At 45.5% G+C, this 19,726-nt stretch overlaps 2 protein-coding genes across 6 annotated transcripts; one reads left to right on the forward strand and one right to left on the reverse strand.

The window, feature by feature from the left end:
- Positions 1 to 474: 474 nt before the first annotated feature.
- LOC115149045 (uncharacterized) lies at positions 475 to 17,183 on the forward strand. 3 transcript variants are annotated; one of them, XM_029691519.1, is made up of 7 exons: positions 475 to 599; positions 11,777 to 11,990; positions 12,186 to 14,164; positions 14,279 to 14,972; positions 15,240 to 15,418; positions 15,508 to 15,558; positions 15,741 to 17,183. In XM_029691519.1, exons 4-7 carry the CDS (start codon positions 14,605 to 14,607, stop codon positions 15,947 to 15,949), a joined length of 807 nt encoding a protein of 268 aa, XP_029547379.1. In that variant the 5' UTR covers positions 475 to 599; positions 11,777 to 11,990; positions 12,186 to 14,164; positions 14,279 to 14,604; the 3' UTR covers positions 15,950 to 17,183. The 3 variants fall into 3 exon arrangements, with proteins under 3 accessions (XP_029547379.1, XP_029547380.1, XP_029547381.1); XM_029691520.1 differs by lacking the exon at positions 14,279 to 14,972; XM_029691521.1 differs by lacking the exon at positions 15,741 to 17,183 and having other exon boundaries at positions 14,279 to 15,152; positions 15,508 to 15,599.
- Positions 4,446 to 10,716, reverse strand: LOC115149044 (signal-induced proliferation-associated 1-like protein 3). Of its 3 annotated transcripts, XM_029691517.1 has the most exons (8): positions 10,528 to 10,599; positions 9,247 to 9,739; positions 8,395 to 8,763; positions 7,949 to 8,114; positions 5,533 to 5,761; positions 5,258 to 5,387; positions 4,916 to 4,994; positions 4,446 to 4,785 (listed from the first exon to the last, which is right to left on the reverse strand). In XM_029691517.1, exons 2-8 carry the CDS (start codon positions 9,594 to 9,596, stop codon positions 4,627 to 4,629), a joined length of 1,482 nt encoding a protein of 493 aa, XP_029547377.1. In that variant the 5' UTR covers positions 9,597 to 9,739; positions 10,528 to 10,599; the 3' UTR covers positions 4,446 to 4,626. The 3 variants fall into 3 exon arrangements, with proteins under 3 accessions (XP_029547377.1, XP_029547378.1, XP_029547375.1); XM_029691518.1 differs by having other exon boundaries at positions 5,258 to 5,384; positions 9,247 to 10,716; XM_029691515.1 differs by having other exon boundaries at positions 9,247 to 10,716.
- Positions 17,184 to 19,726: the final 2,543 nt, after the last annotated feature.

Genomic DNA, 19,726 nt, shown 5'->3' on the forward strand with positions numbered 1-19,726 from the left:
CCAGGCTATTTGCATCCCCCCCTTTACACCACTGCTACTCTCTGTTGTTATCATCTATGCATAGTCACTTTAATAACTCTACCTACATGTACATATTACCTCAACTAACCAGTGCCCCCGCACATTGACTCTGTACCGGTACCCCCCTGTATATAGTCTCGCTACTGTTATTTTACTGCTGCTCTTTAATTACTTGTTACTTTTATTTCTTATTCTTATCCGTATTTTTTAAAACTGCATTGTTGTTAGGGGCTCGTAAGTAAGTAATTCACTATAAGGTGAATACCTGTTGTATTCTGAGCATGTGACTAATAACATTTGATTTGAAATGATGTTAGGTACATGAGTATGTTCAAGTCAAATATAAAGCCACTGTTCCCCCTAGCTGTCGGAGGGTGAAGCTGTGGTGATGCTTGAAGGAGGGTGGCAGTCCTCCCCGGGGGAGGAGGGGGACATCACCTGGACCCCCAAGCAACAACTAGTCCCTCTGAAGTCGAAGACCAGCAGCACAGGACGCAGCACAGGCAACGCCGCCACCAGACGAAGTGTGTCAATGGCTTTATCATGTTCTGCCGCATCAACAGGAAGACCTACCTCTGGTGAGTAACTGTGTCCATATTCAAATAAATAACACTGTTTATTTGTCTTACAGTATGAGTTAGTTATGGAGTTCGTTGGAAATTAAATTATATTCTCAAACGCAGACACTTCATCTCTGTCTTGCACACCACATTTTAACTGTTACTTATTGTTTTCTACTTCAAATTGAAATGTATTTAGACAAAATGTTCAAACTTGATTTTACAGATATCATTGATTACATTTTTACTTGGGAGTTTTCTATTTACATTAAGTGAGGTCTTCCCATGGGTTATTATGCCAAGGCAGTGTTTTACTGGTCATGTAATTCTGACATTTATTTCATCACTCTGTATTTATGACCATAATGCAAAGGACCAAATCAATTCCAGACTACACAGTATGTAGCACAAAACAATCACTTGCACCATGGACTGACAGATGTATTTATTACCTATTTATACACACTGAATTTATGAATATATGTGTAATGTCTGTGTTTCTATATTACACATTGTGTAAAGATTTTTTTTACCTGGCAGGTAAGATCCGAAGTCTTACTGTTGTATTTAGTTATTCAAATTGAGAACTGAAGTTTGCTGAAGTGTTTCTATGCATGGTGTCAATATATGTTTAGACTCTACATGGCCTAAAGTATGTGGTAATGTTAGCTATTCTAGGAATTGGCTTTGATTTGGGCCAAGAGCATTTTCTTAGTGATTCTTTCAAAAGCAAGGGAGAGAGGGAAAGGGACCTGCAGGGTTATTTTCATGATAATTGCATCAAATCCATCAAGCCCTGCTTAATAGGTTTATTCTCTAAAGGAACTTGTCTTTATATAGGAATTTACAATCAAGATGCAGGATTTCACCTTAACTTTAATATTACCAGGACATACATTTCTACTAGAATTAATGAAAAAAACATGTTAGCTATTCTAGTATCACTTTGCAGTCCCCCACCTGCAAACAGCCAACAATATAGTTTAAGTAATTATGAGCGGATAAAGGCCACTTCATTAAGCATTTGAATGTTTTTCTTTACTGATATGAATACACTATATGACCAAAAGTCTGTGGACACCTGTTTGTAAAATATCTTATTCCAAAATCATGGGAATTAATATGGAGTTGGTCCTCCCTTTGCTGCTACAACAGCCTCCAGTCTTCTGGGAAGGCTTTCCTCTAGATGTTGGAATATTGCTGCGGGGACTTGCTTCCATTCAGCCACTAGAGCATTAGTGAGGTCAGGCACTGATGTTGGGCGATTAGGTCTGGCTCGCAGTCAGTGTTCCAATTCATCCCAAAGGTGTTTGATGGGGTTGAGGTCAGGGCTCTGCGCAGGCCAGTCAAGTTCTTCCACACTGATCTCGGCAAACCACCCGAGGACAGACAATTTTTATGCGCTTCAGCACTCAGCGGTCCCATTCTGTGAACTTGTGTGGCCTACTACTTCGCAGCTGAGCCGTTGTTGCTCCAAGACATTTCAACTTCCCAAAAACAGCACTTACAGTTGACCGGGGCAGCTCTAGCAGGGCCGAAATTTTACAAACTGACTTTGTGGAAAGGTGGCATCCTATGGTAGTGCCACGTTGAAAGTCACTGAGATCTTCAGTAGGGGCCGTTCTACTGCCAATGTTTGTCTATGGAGATTGCATGGCTGTGCGTTTGACTTTATACACCTGTCAGCAATGGGTGTGGCCGAAATAGCCAAATCCACTCATTTGAAGGGGTGTCCACATACCTTTGGTCATGTAATGTATGTTCTGTAAATAAAATATCTTAAATTGTTATTACTACTTTGAGTTATTTGAGACGAGTTAACATTTATTTGAAATACCACACAATATAGTATTTTAGATTATTAAAAATTAATTATTTGTAAAAATCACATTGTGTAACTCAGTTTTTCATAATCTAAAGTCAAGGCCACTGTGCCCTCAAACCTTTAGAAGTTATTATTACTTGACTTTGGGCATCTCAGGTTAAAGTATATTCACAGTGCTGGTAATTCAATTTGGTAGTCACCAGGTGAAGCTGGTTGAGAGAATGCCAAGAATGTACAAAGCTGTCATCAAGGCAAAGGGTGTCTACTTTGAAGCTTCTCAAGTATAAAATATATTTTGATTAGTTTAACACTTTTTTTGGTTACTACATGATTCCATATGTGTCATTTCATAGTTCTGATGTCCACTATTATTCTACAATGTAGAAAATAGTAAAAAATAAAGAAAAACCCTGGAATGAGTAGGTGTCCAAACTTTTGACTGGTACTGTGTATGTGTGTGTATATATGTATATATATATATATATATGTATGTATGTATGTATGTATGTATGTATGTATGTATGTATGTATGTATGTATGTATGTATGTATGTATGTATGTATGTATGTATGTATGTATGTATGTATGTATGTATGTATGTATGTATGTATGTATGTATGTATGTATGTATGTATGTATATATGTATATGTATGTAAATAAACTCAGCAAAAAAAGAAACGTCCCTTTTTCAGGACCCTGTCTTTCAAAGATAATTAGTAAAAATCAAAATAACTTCAGAGATCTTCATTGTAGAGGGTTTAAACACTGTTTCCCAAGCTTGTTCAATGAACCATAAACAATGAATGAACATGCACCTGTGGAACAGTCATTAAGACACTAACAGCTTACAGACAGTAGCCAATTAAGGTCACAGTTATGAAAACTTAGGACACTAAAGAGGCCTTTCTACTGACTCTGAAAACACCAAAAGAAAGATGCCCAGGGTCCCTGCTCATCTGCGTGAACATGCCTTAGGCATGCTGCAAGTAGGCATGAGGACAGCAGATGTGGCCAGGGCAATAACTTGCAATGTCCGTACTGTGAGACACCTAAGACAGCACTACAGGGAGACAGGACGGACAGTTGATCATCCTCGCAGCGGCAGACCACGTGTAAAAACACCTGCACAGGATCGGTATATCCGAAACTCAAACCTGCGGGACAGGTACAGGATGACAACAACAACTGCCTGAGTTACACCATGAACACACAATCCCTCCATCAGTGCTGAGACTGTCCGCAATAGGCTGAGAGGCTGGACTGAGGGCTTGTAGGCCTGTTGTAAGGCAGGTCCTCACCAGACATCACCAGCAACAACGTCGCCTATGGGCACAAACCCACCGTCGCTGGACCAGACAGGACTGGCAAAAAGTGCTCTTCACTGACAAGTCACGGTTTGTCTCACCAGGGTTGATGGTCGGATTCACATTTATCGTCGAAGGAATGAGCGTTACACCAAGGCCTGTACTCTGGAGCGGGATCGATTTGGAGGTGGAGGGTCCGTCATGGTCTGGGGCGGTGTGTCACAGCGTCATCGGACAGAGATTTTTGTCATTGCAGGCAATCTCAACACTGTGCATTACAGGGAAGACATTCTCTTCCCTCATGTGGTACTCTTCCTGCAGGCTCATCCTGACATGACCCTCCAGCATGACAATGTGTGATTTCCTGCAAGACAGGAATGTCAGTGTTCTGCCATGGCCAGCGAGAGCCTGGATCTCAATCCCATTGAGCACGTCTGGGACCTGTTGGATTGGAGGGTGAGGGCTGGAGTCATTACCCTCAGAAATGTCCGGAAACTTGCAGGTGCCTTGGTGGAAGAGTGTGGTAACATCTCACAACAAGAACTGCAAAATCTGGTGCAGTCCATGAGGAGGAGATGCACTGCAGTACTTAATGCAGCTGGTGGCCACACCAGATACTGACTGTTACTTTTGATTTTAACACCCCTTTGTTCAAGGACACATTATTCAATTTCTGTTAGTCACATGTCTGTGGAACTTGTTCAGTTTGTCTCAGTTGTTGAATCTTGTTGTGTTCATACAAATATTTACACATCAATATTTACACGTTAATTTTGCTGAAAATAAACACAGTTGACAGTGAGAGGACGTTTCTTTTTTTGCTGAGTTTATATATCCTCTTTCTCTGATCACATTTGGCAGACAGTCCTCCACCCCTCTGTTCAAGTTATCCCTCTCCCCTCTTAGTGTTGTTGGTCATTCTCTCTCTCTAGGCACCATTCCTGGGGCCACGTTGAACAACAGGCTGAGTTTACAGAGCTTTTCATTGGATGAAAGAGTCTCCTCCCACAGGCGCTGGTTGGTCTCCCTCAGAATCGTCACTTCCCCCATCAGGGCTATTCTGTCTTGCTTCTCCTGACCGTCACAGAGAGACAAAGAGAGAGAGAGGTCATTGGGGTTATTTAAAAAGAGATGCTGAGGTGGTCAACACGTGGATTTAATGATGACAGATGGGGGTTGTGTATCTGAGGTAGAAATGTCTCACCTTCTCCAGGTTGCTCTCCAAGTGTCTCAGCAGCACTTCCAGATCGTGAAGTCTATCAGACAGATCACTGGGCACTTCACTTTAGAGAAGCAAAACATCTTGTTAATACAGAATAACTTCAACACAAGCTCCATGAGGGGGAAAAAAATATGTGCTGAAGATGAATTAAAATGTACAACTCCATAATGGCACACTCCATACTATTCCCATGTGCCTTTGAGAATGAATAGCCAGATCTTACAGGACCCACAGTTTCATTAAGTCAGAGTAGAGCCATTATGTGTGTATGTCCACACAGTAAAGGGAATGGAACCATAGGGAGAGAGAATGTGTGTACAGTACCTTCTTATTGCAGGCTGGGAATTGTAGTCCTGAGGAGGGTAGTAATTGGGTGGGCAAGCCGTGGGTCCACCCTTTGATCCATGCTTCATGGGCTTGCTGAGGGGAATGGGCTCCACTGTCCTCTGTGCTACTATCATGAAGAATAAATGCACCATACATTGATATCACACAAATCCCTGCATATTCTCATTTATTCTTAAATGCCATGCATCTCACAAGCATTCATAGGCAAGTTCAGGCACAAGGACATACTTCTTGCACACATACTCTCCTACCCTCATAGGCCTTGGCAGTGTTGACCAGGTTGCTCCACTTCAGGCTCCCTGCAGGGTCTGGTAGGGGGATGTGCCCAGAGTCCCAGCCCTCTGTCAGGGACAGCTCAGAGGCAGACAGGTCCTCCAGCCCCGCCAACTCTGAGCAGTCAGACACTGGGGAACAGGCCAGACTGTAGTCCACGGGACCACTGCCTAGACTTATCTCTGTAGAGAGGCTATGACGGCAGAACTAGGGGACAGAAGCAAAATGAGCTGTGGTCAGTTAAATGTGTACATGGACATAATCTTGAACTTTAAAGGTTCAATGCAGCTGTTTTTATCTTAATATCAAATAATTTCTGGATAACAATTAAGTACCTTACTGTGATTATTTTCAATTAAAATTGTCAAAATAAAGTGAACATAGCTTCTTAGCAAAGAGCAATTTCTCAAGCAAGAATTTTGCTAGGACTGTCTGGGAGTAGTCTGAGTGGGAATGGAAAAACTGAAAACTGCCTGTTATTGGCAGAGAGGTTTGGAACTCTCTTTCTTATTGGTCACTTATGATGTCACCAGGCAGGCCAAAACTCCATCCAACAAGACAGGCTGAAATGTCAATTTCAAGCAGTCTTTTCAAACAGCTCTTACACTAAAAGGGCATTATCATCATTTTCACTATTTCACAGTATTATTCCAACTTCATAGTGTGGAAATATATGTAAAACACAGGAAAATTACGTTTGTAAGGTTCGTACTCATATTGAATTTCAGTATGTTAGAACAATATTCAACACCTGTGCCTCTATGATGTGTGTTGAGGTCTTATAGTGAGGGAAAAAAGTATTTGATCCCCTGCTGATTTTGGACGTTTGCCCACTGACAAAGAAATGATCAGTCTATAATTTTAATGGTAGGTTTATTTGAACAGTGAGAGACAGAATAACAACAAAAAAATCCAGAAAAACGCATGTCAAAAATGGAATAAATTGATTTGCATTTTAATGAGGGAAATAAGAATTTGACCCCCTCTCAATCAGAAAGATTTCTGGCTCCCAGGTGTCTTTTATACAGGTAACAAGCTGAGATTAGGAGCACACTCTTAAAGGGAGTGCTCCTAATCTGTTTGATACCTGTATAAAAGACACCTGTCCACAGAAGCAATCAATCAATCAGATTCCAAACTTTCCACCATGGCCAAGACCAAAGAGCTCTCCAAGGATGTCAGGGACAAGATTGTAGACCTACACAAGGCTGGAATGGGCTACAAGACCATTGCCAAGCAGCTTGGTGAGAAGGTGACAACAGTTGGTGCGATTATTCGCAAATGGAAGAAACACAAAAGAACTGTCAATCTCCCTCGGCCTGGGGCTCCATGCAAGATCTCACCTCGTGGAGTTGCAATGATCATGAGAACGGTAAGGAATCAGCCCAGAACTACACGGGAGGATCTTGTCAATGATCTCAAGGCACCTGGGACCATAGTCACCAAGAAAACAATTGGTAACACACTACGCCGTGAAGGACTGAAATCCTGCAGCGCCCGCAAGGTCCCCCTGCTCAAGAAAGCACATATACATGCCCGTCTGAAGTTTTCCAATGAACATCTGAATGATTCAGAGGACAACTGGGTGAAAGTGTTATGGTCAGATGAGACCAAAATGGAGCTTTTTGGCATCAACTCAACTCGCCGTGTTTGGAGGAGGAGGAATGCTGCCTATGACCCCAAGAACACCATCCCCACCGTCAAACATGGAGGTGGAAACATTATGCTTTGGGGGTGTTTTTCTGCTAAGGGGACAGGACAACTTCACCGCATGAAAGGGACGATGGACGGGGCCATGTACCGTCAAATCTTGAGTGAGAACCTCCTTCCCTCAGCCAGGGCATTGAAAATGGGTCGTGGATGGGTATTCCAGCATGACAATGACCCAAAACACACGGCCAAGGCAACAAAGGAGTGGCTCAAGAAGAAGTGCATTAAGGTCCTGGAGTGGCCTAGCCAGTCTCCAGACCTTAATCCCATAGAAAATCTGTGGAGGGAGCTGAAGGTTCGAGTTGCCTAACATCTGCCTCGAAACCTTAATGACTTGGAGAAGATCTGCAAAGAGGAGTGGGACAAAATCCCTCCTGAGATGTGTGCAAACCTGGTGGCCAACTACAAGAAACGTCTGACCTCTGTGATTTCCAACAAGGGTTTTGACACCAATTACTAAGTCATGTTTTGCAGAGGGGTCAAATACTTATTTCCCTCATTTAAAATGCTAATAATTTTATAACATTTTAGACATGCGTTTTTCTAGATTTTTTTGTTGATATTCTGTCTCTCACTGTTCAAATAAACCTACCATTAAAATTATAGACTCATCATTTCTTTGTCAGTGGGCAAATGTCCAAAATCAGCAGGGGATCAAATACTTTTTCCCTCGCTGTAACTCACTGCATCCCTCCCTGAGTCCTCTGATGTGCTGTCCAGTATGACGAGCCTCCTCAGTTCCTCCTCTAGATTTGTTGTCTTGCGGGTCTGTCGCGGAGAGGGAGGTCCCCGCAGCGAGGCCAGGACACGTGGTTGACCAAACACGTTCTGGGACGTCATGTCCACCTGTCTGATTACAGAGTGGTACTGCACAGTTACTCAGTAATTAATAATCTATCTCAACACGCTGCAAATCCTGTTTGGATCAACTCAATAGAAATCCTCTTGGAACCTTCCTTTGTCAACTCAGATCACATAGCCTTTTCTCTAAACATTATATAACTAGAATTAAATTACAAATCAATGAATTACACATTAATGAAGTAAGTACTTGATACATGCACTATAGAACTGCAATAACTGAAATAATATAGAATAACGTTCTCTCTCTCTCTTACGCTCAAACTCACCTCTTGATGCTGTTACTGTGAGAGCTGTTGTTGGTCTTGATGGTGTTGCTGTCTGTGTTGGTGTTGTCCTTGTGCTGCCAGGTTGTGAGTCTCCTATAGACAGGAAGAGTGGGACTGAGCCTTGGCTTGGGACGAAGGCTTGGTTGGTAGAGAAGCTTGGGGCTTAGGCTTGGCTGGTGCTGCTGCTGGTTTGGTCTGGGCTGCTGCTGGTGCTGGAAAGGCTGACTCTGGTGCTGGTCCTGGCTCTGGTGCTGGCTGTGCTGTCGGCCAGACTGGTTAGGGTCCGAGGGGCGGGATCTGATAGTGGCTCTGAGCATGCGAGGTTTGTCCACTGTGGTAGTCTTATATCCCTGAGGGCTGCTGTAGACACTGCAGGCAAAACAATCACACACATATCAGAACCACGGTTACAGCACAAACATAGACACACACAGCAGTACAAACAAACACACCAAAGAAATGCACACACAGTGCAGATGTGCAAACTCGCACATGGGACGCATAGAGAAATGTCGACATAATTGAGACTTATCCAAGCATTAATCCAATCATTTATTGCTAACCCGATGCCCCATCCAGTGTGTTTGTATGTAACAGTTATGTGTCACACGATGGTGGTGGTCCCCCCATGTGGGACTCTGCAGCTCTCAGCTGACCCGGAATCATTACACACATCAATCTATACCAGGGTCCCTCCCACTATGGTCTCTGTCTCACTATGCCTGTCTCTCACCTGTGTGTCCCTTTCCTCCCTCCCTTTTTGCCCCCCTTCCTGTCTCTCACTCCCGCCAGGTGTCTTACCCACCAGGGTGTCCCTCCCTCACTCCCTTACTCCCCCTGTCTGTTACTCACCTGGGTCTGAAAACAGCCAGGGCTCTGCGGGGCAGGGTGTGGGCGTGGTAGCCCTGGCACTGGTTGAGGGAGACAGGCCTGGCAGAAGAGGAGGCCCCCCCTCTGATCTCAGTGCTGGGGCTGGATCTCTGTGGAGGGGGGCTGTATGTGCCCCAGCCATGCAGGGACCTCTGGGGGGCCCTGGGACAGGCATAGTGTGACTTGGCCTCCTGAGGTTGTCGAGTGTCATTTGGGGAGTACAGATCTGGTGTGTCAAAGTCCCTGCCACTGAAGAGGATGTCCAGCCCAACCCCCTGGTGAACCCCCCTCTCACCAAACCAGCCCTTGTGGGCAGTGATACAGGAGGCCATGGCGGAGAGAGTGTCACTGCTGGGAAGGGGGGAGCACAGCAACTCCACCGGAGAAATAGAGTGTGTTGGACAGAGGGGATGGTTGGTATGTTCAATGGCAGCTATGGGAGAATGTATGACCAGAGTGGCTTGAAAATGTAAAACTGAGAATTAGGGAGAGAGAAATGCGTAAGCATGTGTGGTAGTACTAGGCACCCTTGTTCAGCCCTAACACGAGCAAAACTCGTTGCCTGGTTTAGCTGAGCTAAGGCTTCACTATATGAGAGGAGGGACTGTCCAGAGCCAGCCTAGAAGAGACACAGGCTATATGCTCTGGCCCTGAGGAATAGAGGGCAGATTGTTAATGTGAGTGTGGTCAATGCTCTCCTTGTTAACACATAGCTGCATTGTGCTGCACTGGGATTTGGAGCTCTGGGTTGCACTGAATAGCACAGACTGAAGAAATTAATGTTGAAGGAATTTATTCATGAAATGTCATCAATTGCTTTTTTCTGCAAGACCTTATTCTATTAATATCAATCAATTTTAACATCTCAACCATAATGCAAGTATCTACCAAATCACTGACCATTCTACTGGTCATCTTTAGAGAACAGGTTGTAAAACGTTATTGTTGCAAAAGTGTCTCGACTAACCCCCACAGGTTAGTGCCTACAGGCCTAATGCCAGCACATAACAACTACAGCAGGCTATCTATCTGTGCTCAAGACCATCAGCAAAATTTCCAAAAGCATCCGTCAATCATGACCACTCACAAAACAGCTGGATAACTCTTGTCAATAAGTACTTAGACTATGTTATCAATCACCACTGACGTTCTGTTGTTGACAGCAGACACAATAATACAATTTCTTAGCCATCATCTGCATATGCTAAATCACATTCCAGAGAAATCAGGGAATAACTTGTAGAGGAAAAACAGAATACTTACCTCTCTTCAGTGTCAATGAGCCAGTTCACATATCCTAAATGAACTCGCAGTGCTCTCAGCCTCTGTCCACTGTGTGTGTGTGTGTGTGTGTGTCACACAAGCTCCCATAGAATGTCATATTTTTCCTGACAAATTAGCAGCTATTTTTAATATCCTACTCTGTCTAGCAACCTACTCGTTTTTCAAGAATTTTATGGAATTGTCCAACTTTAATCAATTTGTGATTGCATGTGGCCGTTCCTGCATGTGGGCATTCCTACATCTTCCTACAATGCCCCCTCTTGAGCATCCCATTGGTTCCTGCATGAACGTCCTCCCCCTCGAGCATCCCACTGGTTCCTGCATGAACACCCCCCCTCGAGCATGCCATCTTTATGCTTGTGCGACACTTGATATTCTGGATTTCCACTGATTGTCTATGAGATTAAAATGTTGGTCAAAAGTGTAATAAAAGTATTATCTGAGTTTTTCAGGGGTGAAGTACACTGTCTATCGGTGTGCTAGCTAGCTACCAATCCTGCCTGCTAGCTAACTAGCACACAGTGTCCTTCGCTCCTGCTTGCTGAACACCTGCCCTCGCTGTTAACAGAACTGCAGGAAAACAGTGCCCAACAAGCGGGGGCAAAGGACACCGTCTACCGGTGTCCTAGCTATCGTTAGCTAAATACCTATCCTGCCTCCTGTGAACATTTATTAAAACCTGTTTTCGCATTGTCATTATGGGGTATTATGTGAAGATTGATGAGAAAAAAAACATTTCATAAATTTTAGAATACGGCTGTAACGTAACAAAATGTAGAAACAGTCAAGGGGTCTGAATACATTCCGAGTGCATTCGGAAAGTATTCAGACCCCTTGACTGTTTCCACATGCAATTACTAATCCACAAAACCAATCCATTCTCTATGGAACCCAAAACAATAGCGTTCCAATTTCACGTTATTTTTCGCAATGATTCTATGATTCTCTTTATGACCATCATAATGCGGTAAAATGGATCACTTCATGAAAAGTAATGCGGGAAAAACATAATTCTGTAGGGGGAAAGCATGTGACTAGTCGCTTAGGAGGTGCGTGGGAGAGCTTGAATACTGTAAATTATGGGATCAATTGGAAGAACCAGACTGGAAAACCTTTCTATCACAACTGAAACAAACCATACAGGTAAAAACATCTGTATTGTTTGTAATATAACATTTGAGGACATAATTCATATTTCCGATATTTTTTATCCATTGTCATTGTAAAGGAGAAAGCAGGAGAACCAGGAACCTCAGTCTCATTCTTTAGGAACATCTAAAGATGAGGAGCAAGAAGCTCCACTGTACTTGGATGCATCCCCAAGTACACAGTTCCACTACACCTGTGCCCCTAACTACCTACATTGCCTCACAACCTTCTCTGGGTGCAGTGACACAGTGGTGGTGGGCTTCCAGTTGGGACATATGCTGCTCAGGCATAAGGTGAGTCACCTGTTGGGACTGACTATGGGGAGGGGGTCTTACAATGAGGGAATATGGGTCAGTGAGCAGCACTGTGATGCACTCACCTCTCTTCACTTTCTGCTGATCGTTTATGTGATCATTATACCTCTGCATGCCTCCAATCCTTCTACTCTCCTTCCACCCCTCCTCTTAAATTCTGTCTCTCTCCATCAGATGGATATGTGGGCAGATGATGGGCAGGGCCAGCTGAGGCACTACTTGAGCATCCCCATGGAGAAGAAGTACCGGGTAGAGCACCTGGTGTTTGTGCCGACCCAGCGTGTGCTAGATGGGTCCTGCAGTGATCTGTCTCTGCGTGTCTACACTGACACCACCCAGGAGATGACCGTGTTTCACCGCGCCACCTGCCCTGCCTCTGTGGTCTGCATGCACTTCTGCCCTGAGACCAACGAACTGCTGACCGGCAGCATGGGCCTCATTGCTTTTTGGGGCTTCTGGACGTCCCCTCAGACCCCCCTGGGGCTGGTGAGGATGCTGGACTGGAACTGCTGCTCCCGGGGCCCTAGTGACCGAGCGCCAGACCTCCTCCATCTACGCCCTGTGCAACTGTCACATCAAGAGCTTTGAGCACATGGGCCAGCAGGAGCTGCTACCATTCCACGGCTGCAGCCTGGCTACGCTGTGCTGCATCACCACAGACTGGCTGCAGCGCTACCTTGGGTGACGCCGCCGGCTATGTGCAGACATGGAGCCGGGACATAGGCGGCCTGCTGCATGAGGTCCACGCCCAGCTAGTTAGCTCCGTGCTGCTGCGCCCGGACACCTGCAGCCTGTTGACTGCCTCCGTGGGGGGCTGGGTTAAGGAGTGGAGCCGTGGGGAGACCTGCTGTTCAAGCTCTATGTGGACTCGCCTGGCAGGGTGAGGGGCATGTCACTGATGGGGCAGAACTGCATCCTGTGCCAGTCTCCTCCTATGCTGGCAGTGTGGCGGTCTGTACCGGCTCTTCATCAACACAGGCTGTGGCCTGAAGGTGATGAAGTGGGTGGAGTCTGGGCGCGGCTGCTGGTGGTGACGCATGACGGTGTGGCAAGGCTCCTCTCTCCAGCTAATGGGGAGCTGCTGGTGCTCTCGTGGCCCTTCCTCCACCTGGACAAGGCTCTGGGCTTCTCCTACAACCCCAGCTAGGAGGAGCTGTTTGTGGCCTACGGAGCCCCAGAGGTCCTAGTGCTGGATACGTCTCTCAGCCCCTGTCCAGTCAACACCTCATCTGCACCTCCAAGGACCACATTGATGGTGTGATGTGTGTGGAGGCATTGCAGGTGGAGGGGATTCGGTGGGCTGGGACTCACTTTTCCTAGTGTTCAGTGGCCATCGTAGTGGGAAGCTACAGTTGTTGTCTCCCTGTGGGCTGCACTGCCAGGTCCAGCAGGCACACATGGGGACCATTATCCAGACCAGCAGCCTCCAGGCCCAACAACCCTCATATGTTGCTACGCCACAGACCACCAGTTCAGCGTGTGGTCAGTCAGAGTGGGGGTGGAGCGGGTGGAACTGACCCTGAACACTAAAGTGAACTGCCCTACCACCCCGGTGCTGTCCTGTCTGCTGCCTGGCCTGGTGTGTGCCATCTCTCCCAGCCATAGCCTGCTCCTCTTCTCGCTGACAAGGGTAGAGTGTGTGGAGAGGGAGAGGAGCCTTGCAGAGCCTGTCTCCTGTCTGGACTACTGCCCCCAACTGGGTCTGCTGGCTCTGTCTGGACCTGGGGGGAACGTGGAGATCTGGGACTGCCGTGGCAACATGATAAGTGAAATTAGGCTGGGCTCGGCGGTGAGCCAAGTGTGTTTTGCTAACGCGCCGGGAGACATCCTGGCCTGCTTCAGTGGCAACATCTCCCTCATCTCCAGCCTGCACTTCCTGCCTGTCAGGTTACTGAGAACAGTGCTGGAGCAGGCCACAGCAGACGATGCCTTGGAGGACCCTGTCCCCTTCCTCCCCAGCTCCCCAGACAGCTACAACATAGCCCTGGTGCCCATGACCAGCCCCGGGTCTAAGGGAAACATGCCTGAACCAATCCCCCCTGTGGTGATCACTGTGAGTGAGACGCCTGAGCAGCGGCCTCAGCAGACAGAGAGAAGGACTTGGTCTGTAGTGAAACACTACAGCCTGACACCAGGCAGAGGAGCTCTGCAGGGTGAGTGTACAGGACATTGTCTTTGTAAGTTTAGTTAAGATTTAAAGGTTTATTACAAAAATCTGTTAGAGGTTTATTACAGCGTATTGATAAGCTCATCTCTTTGTTTCCAAGTGGTGAAGTGGAGTGCCCCTGTCAGAGGGGTGGTGTGGGAGGACATAGTGGAATGTGAGCCTGTGACAGAAGTTGATGTCTGTGAGGAGGCAAAACATCAGTCTCAGGCTTCAGAAAAAGGCCTAGATTGTTTGGAGTGGCCCGTTGCTCCAGACGGATTTCTTCCTAATTCAGTGATCTGAGGCAAAGGCCAAAAGGTGGAGGAGTCTATTCCCACTAAGACTGAGCCCAAGGGTCTGCAGAGGAAGTTCCCAGAGGAGGATGTGCTTCAGCAAACACCAGACATCTCTCACATTCTATCCACAGCCAAAGCTGTGAGATGCACCATGCCTCCAAAAAACCCTCTCCCAGTCTTAGAGCCAGAGGAGGAGGTCCAATCCATTTCAGACATTGATTGTCTGAAGAGAATCATCATCCCCATCTTGAACCAGCTGGAGCAGGCAGATAAACAAGACTATGAGGAGTACAGTGCTGCCCTGCTGGAGGTGGTCCACTCACACTCACATACCCTGAACTCTGAGATTATTCAACTCATTAAGGTGTTGCTTCTAAGCCAAGTGGGGGGGCAGGAGCCTTCATGGAGGCAGCTGGGGAGCTGGAAGAACCTGGAAGCCCTGGAGCTGCTCCAAGACATGGACCTGGTGATGTTGGGAGTGCTGATTGTGAAATACAGTGTGAAAAATGCTGAAAATCGGTGATCAAAATACATTTTCTATCACAGCGACCATATTATTTTTGGAAAGCCCAATTGATTCTGGCTTTGGACATATATAATGTATATGTGAAACTATTTCAAAGATGCATATTTTCCAATTTCCCGAACTCACTTGTTTAGCCTAAATCACTTGCGCTGATCACACTTTGAAATCCAAAGGTGAGGTTCTAGGGGTTTTGCTAGATGTTGATGGACTGAGAGATCACCAATTAAAAACAGCGGTTGTTTTGTCCACTCCTGTCATAGATTTCCAGTCAAGTCCCATTCTGAGGGGCTTGGAAACCAGACATCTCCACAGAGAGAGAGCCGGCTGGTGGGCGAGATTACAATCAACCCTACCATCAGTAAGAAATATCTCATGCAACTGCTGAAAATACTGAACAAGACTAAGGAAGCAGAACGTCCCCAGCTTACTCAGACCAGACGTATGTTAATACAGCAAACACCTCTGATTATTACACATAACCCAGCACTACAATAAGTCCTCTTAGTTATCACTCTCTCCCTGTTTCAGGCATGACCATTACAGAGAAGCTTTCACCGGTCATATCTGTTAAAAAGCAAGGTAAATAACATCTGCATTATATTTTACCCATAGGGCAGCCATAGGGGAAAGGCATAGTGTACTTCAGAGAGACATGAAGGCAAAGTTAAAGCATGATAGGTGCAGTATGCAGAGAATCTAAACCAGATGGTTTTTCAGCATTTGACTAAGTTGGTAATTCTCTCTCCATCTCTCATGACAAGCAAATCAGGCGATAATCCCTGAGCTGACAGTCAGTAGTACCAGCAGAGAATCTGTGAGGAGAGCCTCCCTGCTGCCTGTGGAAATGAAGGAGAAAAGCCTCTCTGTTCCTCCCAGTATTCCCCCCTCCTCATGCCAGTGCCACCAAACAGTGTATCAAGAACAGGCCCTTCAAGCCGCTGGACAGACAAAAGGTGGTGGAGGTTGTTGAGAAACAGGAGGTTCTGGTGTTCAACGATCCTTTGCTGTACATCTACAGGAAGTCCCGTAGGCTCACTGCTGCCCTATCCAGCCCTGCAGCTGGCCCTGGGGCTAAGACAGACCCCTGCAGGTCCAGGCCAGTGACTCAGGCTTAGGCTCCCTCCTTAGCCAGGTGTCCTCCTCACTGCAGGCCCCCTTCGTCCCTGCCCCTCACCCTGTCCCAGAGTACTGCCGCCTCCAGCCCAGCAGGGACAAGGCAGTCGCCAACTGGAGGGAGAGCTTCCACAAGCTGGTCTCACTCTATGGCTTTCGCTCCCAGAAAGCATCCAAGGCTGCCCCGCCTTACACTGCATTCTGCCCAGGGCCTCCTGTTCCTCTCTCTGTCACAGAGCCCCAGGCCAAGTCTATGGCCCACAGCCTTCCCCAGCTGCCTTCCAGGCCTGTGGGCCAGTGTGCCTTGGGTGGGAGGGTGGTGCACATGACCCAGGTAAGGTGGAAGACCTGGGAAAGACCCTCCTCTCAGTTCCAGCATGAGCTTCCTCTGCCCTGGCAGCTGAGCAGCTACACTCTGTGTTCGCGGGGACAGAGCAGGTATGGGAGGCTGGAGCTGGACTGTGCCAGGAGCCCTGAGGGAGCCCTCTCTGATGCTCACACACTGACATGCCCCCCTCTCAGCCCCGCCTGCCAAGGATTTGCCCTTTCTTAGCGAAAGGGAAGAGAACTCATGTGGGACCCATAGAGTTATATTTGAACCATATCAGGGATATATTAACAGAGCTTATAGTCTGGCAACATATACATGAATACATCTTTTTTACCAAAGTTAACTATCATTATTTTTCATATACTATAATTTTTTGCAACTAGTAGAGCTCTTTCTATTCCCAGTTACAAATAAAACATTTTTGTTCAGCAACCTCTGTTCAGCTGACAAACTGCTGTGAGCCTGACAAATAACACAGGACAACAATTACTGCAAGACATGTGTGAGTTGGTTCACATTTTAATGGCTTCCATTTGAGTACCTTGTCTAAGAAACCAGTTGCAGACTTTTCTCCAAATATCACAATTGTTCAGTTCTAAGTTCCAGGCTGCCAATTTGATGAGCTGCTACTCATATAATACTACTAAATCAATAAACACACTAATAGTTGTACATATGCTCGTTGCCTTAATGTCTTAGTTGTAGAGAAAAGGTGCGGGGGAGACCATAACTGTCTCATCAATAGAAAAATATATCTGCAGTGGCACTCCTTAAATAAAAATGTATAAACAGTACGAGTCAAAAGTCTGGACACACCTATTCATTCAAGGGGTTTAATTTATTTTTCCTATTTTCTTCATGGTAGAATTATAGTGAAGACATCAAAACTTTGAAATAACACATACGGAATCATGTAGTAACCAAAAAAGTGTTATACAAATATAAATATATTTTATATTCTTCAAAATAGCCACCCTTTCGCTTGATGATAGCATTGCACACTCTTGGCATTCTCTCAACTAGCTTCATGAGTTACCACATATGTTGAGCACTTGTTGGCTGCTTTTCCTTAACTCTGCGGTCCAACTCGTCCCAAACCATCACAATTGGGTTTAGGTCGGATTATTGTGGAGGCCAGGTCATCTGATGCACCCCTCCATCACTCTCCTTCTTGGTCAAATAGCCCTTACACAGCCTGGAGGTGTGTTGGGTCATTGGCCTGTTGAAAAACAAATGATAGTCCCATTAAGCGCAAACCAGATGGGATGGTGTATCGCTGCAGAATGATGTGGTAGCCAAGCTGGTTAAGTGTGCCTTGAATTCTAAATAAATCACTGACAGTGTCACCAGCAAAGCACCCCCACACCATCATACCTCCTTCTCCATGCTTCACGGTGGGAACCACACATGCAGAGATCATCATTCACCTACTCTGCGTCTCACAAAGACAGCGGTTGGAACAACATTTCTGAACAGTTGATGTTGAGATGTGTCTGTTATTTCAACTCTGTGAAGCATTTATTTGGGCTGCAATCTGAGGTGCAGATAACTCTAATGAACTTATCCTCTGCAGCAGAGGTAACTCTGGGTCTTCCTTTCCTGTGGCGGCCCTCATCAGAGCCAGTTTCATCATAGCGCTTGAGGGTTTTTGCAACTGCACTTGAAGAAACTTTAAAAGTCTAAATGTTCTGTATTGACTGACCTTCATATCTTGAAGTAATGATGGACAGTCGGTTCACTTTGCTTATTTGAGCTGTTCTTGCCATAATATGGATTTGTGGACATCTACTTTGTGCATGACACAAGTAATTTTTCCAACAATTGTTTACAGATTATTTCCCTTATAATTCATTGTATCACAATTCCAGTGGGTCTGAAGTTTACATACACTAAGTCGACTGTGCCTTTAAACAGCTTGGAAAATTCCAGAAAATGATGTCATGGCTTTAGGAGCTTCTGATACACTAATTTACATAATTTTAGTCAATTGGAGGTATACCTGTGGATGTATTTCCAGGCCTACCTTCAAACTCAGTGCCTCTTTTCTTGACATCATGGGAAAATCTAATTTAAATCAGCCAAGACCTCAGAAAAAAAGTTGTAGACCTCCACAGGTCTGGTTCATCCTTGGGAGAAATTTCCAAACACCTGAAGGTACCACGTTGATCTGTACAAACAATAGTACGCGAGTATAAACACCATGTGACCATGCAGCTGTCATGCCGCTCAGGAAGGAGACGCGTTCTGTCTCTTAGAGTTGGACGTACTTTGATGCGAAAAGTGCAAATCAATCCCAGAACAACAGAAAAGGACCTTGTGAAGATGCTGGAGGAAACAGGTACACAAGTATCTATATCCACAGTAAAACGAGTCCTATATCGACATAACCAGCAAGGAAGAAGCCACTGCTCCAAAACCGCCATAAAAAAGCCAGACTACGGTTTGCAACTGCACATTGGGACAAAGATCATACTTTTTGGAGAAATGTTCTCTGGTCTGATGAAACAAAAATAGAACTGTTTGGCCATAATGACCATTGTTGCGTTTGGAGGAAAAAGAGGGAGGCTTGCAAGTCGAAGAACAGCATCCCAACCGTGAAGCACGGGTGTGGCAGCATCATGTTGTGGGGGGGCTTTGCTGCAGGAGGGACTGGTGTACTTCACAAAATAGATGGCATCATGAGGGAGGAAAATTGTGAATATATTGAAGCAACATCAAGACATCAGTCAGGAAGTTAAAGCTTGGTCGCAAATGGGTCTTCCAAATGGACAATGACCCCAAGCATACTTCCAAAGTTGTGGCAAAATGGCTTAAGGACAACAAAGTCAAGGTATTGGAGTGGCCATCACAAAGCCCGGACCTCAATCCTATAGAACATTTGTGGGCAGAACTGAAAAAGCGTATGTGAGCAAGGAGGCCTACAAACCTGACTCAGTTACACCAGCTCTGTCAGGAGGAATGGGCCAAAATTCACCCAACTTATTGTGGGAAGCTTGTGGCAGGCTACCCTAAACATTTGACCCAAGTTAAACAATTTAAAGGCAATGCTACCAAATACTAACTGAGTGCATGTGAACTCTGACCCACTGGGAATGTGATGAAATAAATAAAAGCTGAAATAAAGCTCTACTATTATTCTGACATTCCACATTCTTAAAATAAAGTGGTGATCCTAACTGACATAAGACAGGCAATTTTTACTAGGATTAAATGTCAGGAATTGTGACAAACCGAGTTTAAATGTATTTGGCTAAGGTGTATGTAAACTTCAGACTTCAACTGTATGTATATACACACACACAC

The sequence above is a fragment of the Salmo trutta genome, chromosome 15, assembly GCF_901001165.1.
Source record: "Salmo trutta chromosome 15, fSalTru1.1, whole genome shotgun sequence".
Classification (NCBI taxonomy): Eukaryota; Metazoa; Chordata; class Actinopteri; order Salmoniformes; family Salmonidae; genus Salmo; species Salmo trutta.